General features: G+C 46.7%; 1 protein-coding gene across 1 annotated transcript in view; it reads right to left on the bottom strand.

Annotated features, from left to right (window-relative positions):
* Positions 1–13,739, bottom strand: part of dlgap1b (discs, large homolog-associated protein 1b) — a gene marked incomplete at both ends in the record, with an annotated part of 107,387 nt that overhangs the window by 64,030 nt on the left and 29,618 nt on the right. Inside the window, 1 exon segment of the mRNA XM_084325825.1 lies at positions 8,796–8,970. Coding sequence (XP_084181951.1) covers positions 8,796–8,970 — 175 coding nt within the window.

Genomic DNA, 13,739 nt, shown 5'->3' with positions numbered 1-13,739 from the left:
GGATTAATATAACAAGGCAGGAGGGATTAAACAAGCTGTAAGTGGTATTTTCTTGTTTGACAGAATAAGTGGTCTGCATTGGTCTCTCAGTCCCTCCGCTCTGCAGTAAACAGAAAATACATTTCCTGGTATCCCGTTCACACTCTATTCAACTCTACACTGCAAACATTTGAAATAAAAAAACTAGTTTTAAGCAAATCCTTTTAAACAAGTTTTTATATTTTTTAACACTTATTTTAAGTACCACAAAAAAATACCACTTATAGCACCTTTAATAAAAAATAGTAACTCAAAAAATTTAATAAAGTTTCGGAGTGCAGAGGGGAGGAAACATTGTGGGGGTGAATCTTTAGGGGGAGGGGCATCCAACTGGTGGGAAGAGGTTCTAGTGAGGTTCTACTGGAGTGTAGGTTCTACTGGAGTCACCGCTAAGGTGAGTCCACTGGGAATTGGAGTTCTGTATCGTTAGTGGCTTAGCTTGGCATCGCTACTGCACTATCTCGCGTACGTGCACGCGTACTGAATAAACCACAAATGTACCTCTAATACCAGTATTAGTCTGACCACACCCCTCATCAGCTTACCTTCATAAGCAGGTGTGTGGTCACCTGCTCTCCTCCTTCTCGCTTTCACCACAAGGAAGAGGTGCCTCGGTAGATCCCCACACTTGACACCATGATGGAAGAAATTGGATTAGGAACAGCTTGGGAAACAAGGATACGTTGACATCATATCTTTATTTTCGAGAAAATACGGCGATATTGTCTTCGTACTGGAGTGTCTAGAAGATGATGATCATTCTAAAAACCCTCCACCGGTTTTCGTATTGGGAGCACGCCGCTGCATGCTTCTCAACTGCAGTTCCTTGCTGTGTTTGTTGGGGTGAAACCTGTCAGGCCACAGCTGAACTGTCGGACATGCCGCTGTTGTGAGGAGCGGTGCGTTCCAGGTTGGGTGAGTAGTGTTTGCTGGCGGGCTCCACTTGTCTGTTAGTGCTATGGGGGCTACTTGACAAAGTTTATGGAAACCGGCCCCAGGCTAGGGTCCTTTGTTTAGCCGCCTAGGCGACAGAAGGCCTTGGTCTGGCGACCATTATAGTTTTAACTAGTGGGCCGCGACCATTGACACTGGTGATCCCTGTGTGTTCTGGACGAGTGGATTCTCTCTGTCACCGTGTTAAGACCCCATCTTTCATATCCAAATGAGAGTATTCCTTCACGAGGGGATATGTGCATGTAATGTGCGATAGCGGCAGATTCATGTTCAAAGTCAGCTATACAGGCCAGTTGGTACTGTGCTGATTCCGCCGGACGTGGTAATGTCACCGTTGTGAAGCGGTGTTGACGTCTTGTTTTCTCTTTTCTCTTAAAAAGTGAGGAGGGGTTCAGAACGGCGGCCTGTCTGGGTGAGTGTTATGTCATTGTTTACATGTTCATGGCTTACGGTTAGCCGGTCAGTGGCCTGGCGCGGGGTAGCTTAGCTTCTCGCGCGCCGCCGGGAGCTCGCTTCTGATCGCGTGCGTCGTTAGATCAGCGTCTCGCGAGCGGAAGCAATAGCACCCGAACGGTTGGAGCAGCCGTTAGCTTGATGCTATTCTGTTGAACGTGCTTTGATTTTAACATGTTTTACACTCTTGACCACGACGTCATCCTTGACAGGGGATGTTCGTCGACCCTGCCTGAGCCTAGACGGGGATTGCGTCAACAAAGAGGACTGTAGCGACTGGTGGAGCGGCGACGCTGCCCGGGTCGAACAACACAGGACGGCTGTGTTCTACGGTGTCTTGTGACTGCACTTCGCTGATCTGCGTTCCGGGTAGGTACGGGGTTGGCCAGACCTCATAACACGTCTTCTGGTTTTACTTTGCTAAATGTATTGTGAATAACGGTGTTTTTTCCCAAAACGTGTGTTGTTGCAATGCATTTGGGATACGTTGCGGGTTGTGTGTGAGCTGTTTTTGTCACTGGCAGTTAGCTTCTCCGTGCAGATCGTGATGTATTGATCTGGTTGTTGTGTGAGAAACATCATGGTGTTTATGTGTACCGTGTACTCACTACTAAGGCAACTGACCTATGAAGCTATGCTTGGTGACAAGTGAGTAAAAGAATGTTCTTTCTCAGACTGTAATGACAATGAACAGTGAGTTCACACATTAACAGGTTTTCCTGTTTTAACTGGCCGTATTGAGGGTAAAATAGGAGGATTGTGTTTTTCCCCCCCGGTTCCCTGGGGACTTTATCACCTCCTATCAGACATGTTGTGCGTTAATTGTGTCTTTTGTGTGGTAGGGATACGATGTAACTCTTAGCTTGATTGCTGAGGTTGTGCTAAATCTGCTGGAGAAACTTATTTCCTAAAGGGAAATTGGTTTGGTTGCTGTCATGTGTGCTTAGCAAGGCCTGTGGTCGATACTAATCAAGAATGATGTATTCTCTCATTGTGAAAAAAACGGCGTTCCTCTGTTGAGTGTTTTTGCCATTTTTTGTAGGTGATGATGGGTTGTGTGTGTCATGTGACCTACAACTGGGTTGTACTGGCCACAGAAGCACATGTGTATGTTGGACCGGGGTTCTTAGAGCCTTCTCTATTCTGTGTTTTTCCTTAGTAAAAATCAGATAGCAGGTTAGCTCATGCGCTGTGTGGAGCTGTGAAACGCTTCATAGAGCTGACTATGACTGTGTCATATTCTCTTTTTGTCGTTACGTCGTATCATGGGTGTGGGGTCGTAAAGGGGTGAACTGGTAACCTTTCCTCTCCCCCATTGTTCTGTCGGTCAGGGGTACACCCCCTGTCCTTCAAGGTTCCCGTCACGTGGCGGTTCGGCACGTTACGGGGGGGGGGGGGGGGGGGGGGGGGGAGGGAGTTCCTGGTCCCACGGCCTGGTATATTGGGCGTGTGCACCGCAGGAATTCCCCCGCCATAGAGTACGTCACCGTGCGCGTCTCTGTTGGTAGGACTTCCGTGTGCTGTTCAGGTCCATGTGATGGATCTGTTTTCAGGGGGGGTGGTCAGGGCTCCTCCTCACCAAGCGCCTACTCAGGCCTTCTGTGAGTTCGGACTCCTTCTTCCATGTGAGGAAGCCTCCATCAGAGTACAGAGCCTTCCTCCTCAGATTGTCAAAGTGAGTGGACCCTCTAGAAGGGTCCTTTTCTATTGTATGTATATTCGATTCAATTCGTTTATTGAGTGTGTATGGGTTCGGTGCCTCTTCCCCGGAGGCCCTAAAACCAGTTTTTTACATGGCTCAAGGTGCAATATATTCTTTTCAATCTGTACAGCTCGCGTGGGAAGTCTCTCTGGGGATCCCCGTCTCTTTCCTATGGGAGGGTGGTGGGATGTAAAAATGTGAACATTTTTTACCCCGGCTGTGTAGACTGGGATACATACTGTTGATGCTTCCTTCTTTCTATTCCAGAAGTGTTGGAGTTAGGGAGTGTCACACCCCTCTTGTCGTTCCCCTGGGCGCCTTGGGGATTCAATGACGGGTCTAAATAGCCTGTTCATTGATGGGGGTGTGTCCCGACGCACGTATAGTGCTAGCTCGCTGTAAACAGGCGATTGACTGGCACGCCTTGGTTGCTTGTGGTTGAAACAGCGTTTTTATAAAGCAACTGAGATGGGGGTTTTTCCTCTTCCGGCGACCACATCCCATGACCTGGGTGGGTTGTCGACGGATTCTCGTTCATGTCTGGGGGATGATGACGGGATGGATCTGAACATATGTAGTGGGGTCTCACGCCCTTGGGGTGGGCCACCAGGCGCGGTTCGTCCGAACGTCTGGGTGGCGCCTTCTTTTCATGTTAAGATCAACACGCATATCTGCCCTTCTCCTGGAGTAGGCATGTCGGCGTGGTTAGGGCACGGGACTGGTTCTGGTCACGCTGGTCCAGATCAGTTGAACCCGTTGTCCGCCGGGGATGCAGATCTGCTGTTCTGGTACCCTGAGGGACTTGGGCTTTTTTCAGGGGGAAAAATGCCAGGTCGGTCTGGGTGTCACAGGGTTAAGCGCTATGGAGACCCTGGTTGGGTATGTTTTTACTCAGCACTGTCGTCATGGCTTACAGCCATGCCATTCTGTACGCGCTCGATCTCGTCGGATCTCGGCCGCTACACAGGTTGGTCCTGGTTAGTACTTGGTTGGGAGACCGCCGGGGAATACCGGGTACGGTGTGCTTAGGGGCTGGTTCTCCATTATTTTTCGCTCCTCTCTCACGCATGGCGAAGAGGGGCCTGTGGGGGTGGTTTTTTGACCTCCTCTGGTGACCCTGTGCTTCCCGTACCGCCAGGCCCGGTCCGAAGTGATGTTTGCGACCCGTAGGCCTGGGTTAACCCTTTTTGGAAACTGAAACACTTGTACTGCGGTATAGCCGGTGTATACCCGCAGGTGTGTTTTGGAGTTTTTTCTTGAGGGGTTATAGGAACAACCACCGCATTGGGTAACACCGAGGTGGTTGATTCCCTGGTGTGTTGGAGCAGTGTCAACTCCCGGGTTCACCGTTTGAGGGTGCCCCTGCACGTTCATGACGTCTGCCAATCGTGTCAGCCTTCTCTGCCTCGACCCCTCTGGGTGGGGGTTGTTAAATGGAGGCTTGGTCATGCAACACCGCCAGCTTACGCTCCTTCCGCCGGGGCGGCTGTGTTCAGCTGTCCCCTCTGGCGCCTGTCTCGTCCGCAGTCTCCAGGCTAGGGTTAACAGCCTGTTGCCTGGTTTTTCCCCGGTGCGCTGCCTGCTTCCGTTGGTTAACCTTTTTTTGTGTGCTTACGGCCATGCTGACTGCCTATTCTGCAGGGTCAGTGTGCCAGGCGGTGTACTATTGGGGGGACGGGGCCCGCTCGGCTTACGGCCATACCGACCTGAACACGCCCGATCTCGTCCGATCTCGGAAGCTGGGCAGGTTCTGGCCTGGTTGGTTCCGCCTGGGAATACCAGGTGCAGTAACTGAGGGGCCTTTGTCCGAATACGCTGGCGATGTGGGGGGCGGGGCACTACGTGCCCACCTGGTGGGGTCTTGATGCTGGCATCATGGACTTCTCCGGGCCCCCATTCTAGGGAGTCCAGTCCTTTTGGTGGGTCTGGGTCTTCCTTCGTGCTCCGCTGCTACGGCCTTGCCACGGGGTTGGGTTTGCCCTTGACCCCGTGATTCTGGGGGCAGTAACGAGGTTGTTCCTCCGTTCGTTCCCGGGTGGCATGCGGGTTGTGCGTGTGTGTAGTCGTGGGGTCAAGCCACGGTCTGCTCACCCTGTGCGTTGAGTTGCTTGAGTGCCTCTTCGCACGGTCGGGTCCGTCGCCCTCCCGTGACGTCCCTAATAGGGGGGCTACCCTCCATTAGGGGGGGTCGGGGGGGCTCGGCCCTCCCTGTTCTGATGGTTTTGGGGGGCTGTCAGCGGGGTGTATTTGTCAGCCAAGTGGCTCCGCTTGGCCTCCCTTGTGCAGTAGCGATGCCAAGCTAAGCCACTAACGATACAGAACGTTAGGTTATGACTATAACCAAGTTCTGTTAGTTAGGGGCGATGCTTGGCATCGGACGGCCGCTGCAGCCCTTGTCCTCACCTTGTGGTGAAAGCTTGGGAAGGAGGAGAGCAGGTGACCACACACCTGCTTATGAAGGTAAGCTGATGAGGGGTGTGGTCAGACTAATACTGGTATTAGAGGTACATTTGTGGTTTATTCAGTACGCGTGCACGTACGCGAGATAGTGCAGTAGCGATGCCAAGCATCGCCCCTAACTAACAGAACTTGGTTATAGTCATAACCTAACGTTCAACTACAGGAGTGAAACTACAGGAGTGAAACTGCAGGAGTGAAACTGCAGGAGTGAAACTACAACTACGGTGTCAGCAACTGCAGTCTGGGCTTCGTCAGGAGGGAAATAATTGTAAAGGCCTCAGTCCAGGGTTTGTAAAACACAAAAACAAAATAGTAAACGATAGATAATCTTGTAATAGGCGTGAATGCTGTGAGTAGGAAGGTGGTGCGTGGGAGACTGAGCTGAGTGGGTATATTGTGACTGGAAGGAGGGGAGAGTGATCTGAGTGGGTATATTGTGACTAGAAGGAGGGGAGAGTGATCTGAGTGGGTATATTGTGACTAGAAGGAGGGGACATCGTGGTTCCAATCATTTCCATATATTCGCCCACTGTATGACGGTCTTATGTAATTCTCTTTTCAGGTCCAGTAGAACTGGCAAAGAACGCTACCTGAATGTGTTCCCTGTTGGTTCAGAATTATAAAGGAAAGTAAACAAGGACACAGTGTAGGCAGAATACAATCGGGAATGGAATTCAGCCAGTGACTGGGTGCTCAAGCCATTGGGTTAGTTTGTGCGTGTGTGAATGGGGACAGAGACACTGTGTGTGGTGGTGGTGGTGGACAAGTGCAAGTGTGTATAGCTTGGAGTCAGAACGCTTATTGGTCCTCGATTCAGTCCAATGATATGAGTCTACTGGAGGGAGAGAGAGAGAAAGAGAGAGACTGACTATCGGCACCCCTTTTCCTCCAGGTAAATTTTTATTGATACCAGTAGTTGGTTTGAGTGACAGGTCTCGTGTACCATTCCCCTCTGGGCCTGCTCCACACCAGGGTTATGTGGGAGGTCCCGAGGGCATATCCTTCACCAAGAGGAGGCAAAGCAGATCCCCTGGTGGGCAAACAGATCCCCGTTGCCCCCAGGCAGAGAGGTAAAGTAGGCTCCATCTGTCACTCCAGATGATCTATTCTAGTGCAGGGAGCTGTACTAAAAGAATCCACGGTGTCTATAACATCTTATTTCGCAAACCTCTACCACTGAAGGATGGCCGTTTTCACCATTACCCTCAACAGAGGTGGAAAGTAACTAAATACAATTACTCTTGTTACTGCAATTGAGTAGATTGAGCAGAAGTACCGCAACGTTAGGAGCACAATGCCATTCATTCGAGTTGACCTCTCGTAACCTGATATAAGCCATCCTCAAACATTGTACCTTTAATGACCCGTCAAAACATTTGTCCTACATTCAAAACTCTACTTCAAACTATAAACTCATTTGATATTTGATAATTATATGTACTCAAGTATCAAGAGTAAAAGTACTTCATCATCATCTCGTATTTTGGTGAAGAAGCGCATTTTGTCTTTGACGCATTAACCGCAGTTAGAGCCATATGAAATCCGCGTTCACGGAATCGCGGACGGAATAGCGTAATTGAGCAATAAAAATGGAATCAACTGTAAAAAATAAATAAAATAAATTAATAATAATAATAATAATAATAATAATTTTTTTTTATGTTGTGGGACTTGTACAGCACTTTGTTCAACTTTGTCAGTGCTGTAAAGTTTAAACCTTTTTAAATCTTAGACAAACAAAACACTTTGCTTTCATGAAATATTCATGAATTTATAAAAGCAGCACAATGAACACAAATCTGTCAGTGCCGAGTCCGACCTCATCTTAAATAACAAACAGCATTGCTTGTTGTAGTTAACAAAGTAAGGCAGAGTTGATTTTGCAAAAAATAAAAAATATATATATCATTTATACTTTTATTTTTTTAAATAATCAAATTTTATTTTCATTTTCGAATCCCATGCCCATCAAACGAAGCTTCGAAGCTTCGAAGTATTTAAGACAGCCCTATTAAAGGGGAACTATCTTATAAATGGCCTTTTTCAGTGTTTAGCATTGTTTCCTAGCTATGTGGACTTATATTAATATGATCTATGTCTCTAATTCTCATATTGGCGCATTCTTCCAATTCTCCTCTCACAATATTCACCCTCACTGAACTGAGTCATCTGAAAAAGTGCTGATTTGCGATGTCAGAGAGACTCAGCTGCATGATAATGTGGCAGATGCCACCAGGCCACACAGTGGTTTAGGAGCCCAGCCTCAAAACGGCTCGAGATCTTGAGGTAGAAAAATGCTGTTTTTGAGGACTTGATTAGGAATACAAAACAATGAATTAAAAAACATTATAATTACAAAGGTGTTCCATAAACTCACAGGAATTGTGTAAAAGTGCCCAAATAGTGAAAGAAATAGTAAAATAGTTCCCCTTTAAATGGACTGTTATATCTTATTAAATTGTGGACATTTATTCATTCCCACTTATTAGACACTATTTCTGATGGTAAAATGAGCGTACAAAGCAAAATACAGAATTCAGAAATATAAAAAAAAGGAAAAAACGGAATTTGGATTTTTTTTTTATGGAATTTGGAAAAAAAATTATCAGATTTCATATGGCTCTAGTTAAGCTAACGGGGCCGGTGGTCCAGTTATGCTTGGGCCTGAGGACAAATACAACATTTCCTTTTATATTATAAATAAATATCACGTCTCATACGCGTCACATCACTAATCACAGCAATGTTCCTCCAGAAGCCTGCAGCTGAATCATTCTTTCACGTGCAGGATGTAAGTAGTGCGACGCTTCTTTTTTATTGGCGATGCGCTACCTTTGCCTGTCAGGCGCTGTTCTATAGATAAAAAGTAGGACATTTACTTTGAAATATAGCGGAGTAAAAGTTGAAAGCCCCTTGAAACAGAAATGTTCCAGTTAAGTACAAATACCTCAGAATTGTACTCAAGCAGCGTACTTGAGTAAATGTATTTAGTTACTTGCCGCTACTGATGCTGACATCCGACAGTGGCCGGGTTGTTGCCGCACGGTGATCTGATCTGGGAATCTATAGGGTCAGGCTATAGACAGGCTTTCCTCGCCCCTGCACAACCTTGGGGAGATGGGGGTGGGGGACCTTGGGGGCCGGCCGGGGGGGAAGGGGGGCGTGCGGCCCCCTGGGGGCCACCAACCTGGCTGATGGTGCTCATGGCTCTCATGTAGCTCTCGTTTCGCGAGCGGAATTTGGGCGAGGCAAGCAGCCCTGCCGGGTCCAAGCTGTCCAGACTCCTATTGATGGAAACCTCACTCACCGCCCGCAGGTAGCTGTGGCTCCGGATCTGAAGCTTCGGAGAGTGCTCCATGATCCTGCAGAGAGAGAGAGAGAGAGAGAGAGAGAGAGAGAGAGAGAGAGAGAGAGAAAATGTTAGACTCAACGGAGAGAGAGAGAGAGGGGGGATAGAAAGAGAGGAGAGAGATAGCAAGAAAGAGAGAGGGAGAGAGAGACAGAGAGATTGAGAGAAAATGTTAGACTCAACGGAGAGAGAGAGAGAGGGGGGAAGAGAAAGACAGAGAGAGGGAGGGGGAGAAAGAGAGAGGGAGACAGAGGGACAGAGAGACAACGAGGGAGGGATGGAGGGAGAGAGAGAGAAAGGGAGATAAGATAACATGCAGAAACAGATAAAATGCATGCATGCATACTGTACATGCGTGCCCTCCCCACACACACACACGGATATCAGGCAGGTTGGCTATCACTCAGCACATTCACACTTGTGTGTGGTGTTTCTGTGTGTGTATGGCATGTGTGGCGTGTTGCGACTGTGTGCGACTCTGTGTGTGTGTGTGTGTGTGTGTGTGTGTGTGTGTGTGTGTGTGTGTGTGTGTGTGTGTGTGTGTGTGTGTGTGTGTGTGTGTGTGTGTGTGTGTGTGTGTGTGTGAGAGAGAGTGTGCATTGGATCGAGAGTGCCTGGATGAAAACTAAACAATTCATTAATCAGGGGAAATGTAACCTAAAAAGTGAACTCACTCTCCCGTCTATGGACTCAGTGGCCCATAAAATCAACAGACAGGGAACATGGATTATTTGCAGAGATGTGTGTGTTTGTTTGTTTGTGTGCGTGTGTGTGTGTGTGTGTGTGTGTGTGTGTGTGTGTGTGTGTGTGTGTGTGTGTGTGTCTCTCTGTGTGTGTGTGTGTGTCTTTGTGTGTGTGCCGTGCTGGTGTGCATCAAATATTATTCTCTCAGCATGACAACTGCAAGTTAGTGAATGTCCAATAGTGCCTCTCGTATGTGGGACACGGACACATACACACAATCAGACAGACAGACACACAGACAAACACACAGACAGACACACAGACACACAGACAGACACACAGACAGACACACGCACACGCGTGTGATCCTATGACTTTCTCCGTCCAGGTGCAGTCTGCCTTAATTATATATGCGCACCTTAAAATAGAGTGTGGTTACCACAGCGAAGCAAACTGGATTACTCATTCTTGGGTGCAGGGAGAGAGGGTAGAGAGTAGAGTAGAGTAGAGTAGAGTAGAGTAGAGGGCAGTGATGCCAAAGATTACTTGTAAAAGTAATCCGATTACTGATTACTGATTACTCTTTTAAAAAGTAATCCAAGTTACTTTACTGATTACTTGCTTATCAGAGTAACTTAGTTACTTTGAAAGTAACTAGGTTACGAAGTCGTCGTCGTTCCCCCAACAGTTTTTTTTTAAACGCTTTATTGAAAGTGCATAAATTGTTTTTAACTTGTTTCTCTGCACATAACGTAAATTGTTAAACTAGTACTTCAGCTTCTGTACCATCAAGTATGGTAAAGCAACAGTCTATGATGCTCACAGCATTAGAGCAGCCAGCCAGTGGTTTTACAAAACCAGTGTATCACATCTAACAAATGCAGGCTGAACTATTCAATTATATCAACTGTAACTATTAAATTGTTTTTATAAATGTCTCTCTATAAACATACAATCAGTCTCTCTTTAACATGTAAATTAACTGTAAATCTGGCAAATAAGAGCTTTTGCTCTGCCACCATCAAATATACATTAATCAAAAGGGAAAGAAACAATCTCTCTCTTTTGCTGTTTGGCTGGTGGACCTCTGAGTCCTCCTGTACCTAGTCGAAGCGTCGGCTAGTGTTGTGATTCCAGATGCTTTCAATGCAATTGGATGTGCTGTTTTTAGCGGTAGACAGTATTTTGTTTCCTCCGCATATGAATGTTTTTTTCACCCGGCTTAGCTGACACAAACTGAGGCTACGTTTAGACGAGCGTTTTGGGATGGAAGTCTGAACAGAAACCGCAAAAGTCTTCTTGCGGTTTCACTTTTAATTTTGCGTTTAGACAAGCGTTTTGGGGTGGAATTCTCTGTGCAGACGAGGCTGTAACGACGGAGCCCTGCTGTCACACGATTGGCGCATATGTCACATGACGTGCTGTGAAGACCCGCCCTACTCTGCCTCTAATTCGCAGACTGTGGATGGGGAATGTGATTGGACCAAAGCAGAGTCACTCTCAGACAGAGGGTCCAGTCACGCCGCGGGACACATTCTTGTGTAACCCTTTCACTGCCACACGACGTCACTCCCAAATAAGAAAAACAGCTCAAAATGTATTTTTGACTGTCGAAAACGAAATAAAATACTGCATTCCGCCTGCATTATGAATTTATGATGAGATAGTAACGAAATAGTAACGCACAGCCACTTGGACAAGTAACTGCAATCAGATTACTAGCTTTTAAAGATTAACGCGTTAGATTACTATTTTCGGGGAAAAGTAATCAGATTACAATAACGCGTTACTTAGTAACGCGTTAGTGGCATCACTGGTAGAGGGTGTTGAGTTTGGCTAGGTGTGAGAGGGGCTGAGGTACTGAGATAAAAAGGGGAAGGGGGTTACTTCAGATGAACGGGCAACCGTGCATCTTGAAGACATCTCATTATTTAAACTCGTCTATAGACAAGGCTGCTCGGAACAGAATCTAATCAAACCTAGCAAAGCAAAGAGGACTGACACTGCTAACTCAGCTCACACGCTCACATATCGTCGGCCCATCGCTGAACGCAGTCACTTGTGTTTTAGTTAATAGAATGTGTTAGCGCGAGGAATCTCGCAGTAGAAGGTTTTTCCCGCTTATGTGATCCACTCACAGAGCTGAGTGTACAATTATCACTGAATTGTCACTGAATGAGCATACACACAAAAGCAAGTGACTAACACACCACACAAGCACACTCTGCTGATAACATATAATTGTAAGGCGGCACGGTGGTGTAGTGGTCAACACTGTCGCATCACAGCAAGAAGGTCCAGGGTTCGATTCCCGCTTGGGGACCAGGTTTCCGCGATGCCAGGTACCCAGGTGGGGTATCTCCCAGGCCTTTCTGTGTGGAGTTTGCATGTTCTCCCCGTGCTCGCAAGGGTTCCCGCCCCGATAAGAGAAACCCAATGGAAAAACATGCACAACAGATCGCTGACGCTGTCGCGTCCCTGACAAAGATGGGCAGGAGCACTTGGATTGGTCTCCGGGCGCGGTACCTCGCCGATGCCCTGTCTGCTCCCGGCAGCTCTTGGGGTTATCTCCGGCTGTCTCGTAGTGATGACCGGAGTGTTCGACGTCCCGTGATGACCCGGAGGATGCGACCCTCTCTGCGTCGCCCCCTGTCTCCCTGTCTTCGGCAGTCTCGGAGTGATGACCAGAGTGTAGAACGTCCCGGGAGGACGCACCCCTGTGCCTCAACTAGATCCGCTATCAGTTCTATCTTTAATCTTATAAAATGTTCAGTTGCTAATCACTATCAGCTCTATATTAAATTTTTCAAAATGTTCAGTTGCTATCGCATGCACTTATCTGTGTTTCACTACACACATGAGTGCATGCTTACCAACTGCAACATGCAACACTAATATCACTGACATCTAAGAAGGGAGATCCCCCCTTGAATGGCCCTTCTAAGGTTTCTCTCCTCCACATTGCCTGTGGTGCATTTTTCCCTATTGTTAGGTTTTAGTGAGTTTTTCCTTACCTTCGCCTGGGGTATGTCTGGGAGTGTTGCATTTATTTATTTTGAATTTATTATAATTTTTTGGACCTTATGGTATTCTTGTTTTTTCTTGACTTATTGTGTTGTTTCTTCTTGACTTGTTTAAAGAAGACGTGTCTCTGTTAAGCACTTTGAGTTGCATTCCGTGTATGAAAGGTGCTATATAAATGAAGATTATTATTATTATTGGGGGGAAGGACGAGGGGATGGGTTAAGAGCAGAGCTCAATCGCATCGGCGACCCTGAGAAAGACAATTGCATGTGTGTGCCGCCCATTGCATGTTGTTGTGTCGTTGCATGCCGAATAAAGACCTCTCTAAAGAGGTCCTGCATTATTATTATTATTATATAATGTATAGTTGTATAGATAGAATATACATTGTGTATTATGTCCAGTTTATAGTTTTAGTTTATAGTCTATAGTTATTTATAGCTTATTCAGTTTATAGTTATAGTTTATATTTATAGTTATAGCTTTATAGTTGTTGGGAAAAATAAGCATCTCACGTTTTTTTCTGAAAAAGCTGTGACAATAAAATGATCTGAATCTGAATCTGAATATGAATATGAATGAATGGCAAAAATACATGGACAGCAGAGCATTGTTTCGGCTGCATAAGCATAATAAAGCTAGAATGTGGATTTTATGTCACCATATATAGTTTGGGTATACATGTAATGTAGTACAATTTACAGGTAGATAGAAAATACATATACTCAAAACACAGCTCTGTTTTACGCATTGCTATATATTTTCATGACCCACAAAAATAAATGTTGCGACCCCCTGACTCCTAGGTTGAGAACCCCGGAGCTAAAGTATCTCCACTGACATCTCCATCCATCTCTGCCCTTATCTCAGCTCCCCAGAGGCACTGATCATTTTAGTGGAGAGGAAGGGTACTAGCAGGCTGAATGCCAGGACCTTGCCCATAATCACGGCGACCCAGGGGGAGATCAGTTAGTCGTAAGGAGGCCAGCCCTACCTGGGACGAGTCCAACTAATGAACACATCGCTGCTGTCGGGTGAAAACCCAATATCTCCAACTATAGCAATTTTCTTTAC

Source organism: Notolepis coatsorum, assembly GCF_963971535.1.
Source record: "Notolepis coatsorum genome assembly, chromosome: 12".
NCBI classification, from domain to species: domain Eukaryota; kingdom Metazoa; phylum Chordata; class Actinopteri; order Aulopiformes; family Paralepididae; genus Notolepis; species Notolepis coatsorum.
Note: the sequence above shows the minus strand (reverse complement) of the source record. Positions and strands in the feature narration are given on the sequence as shown.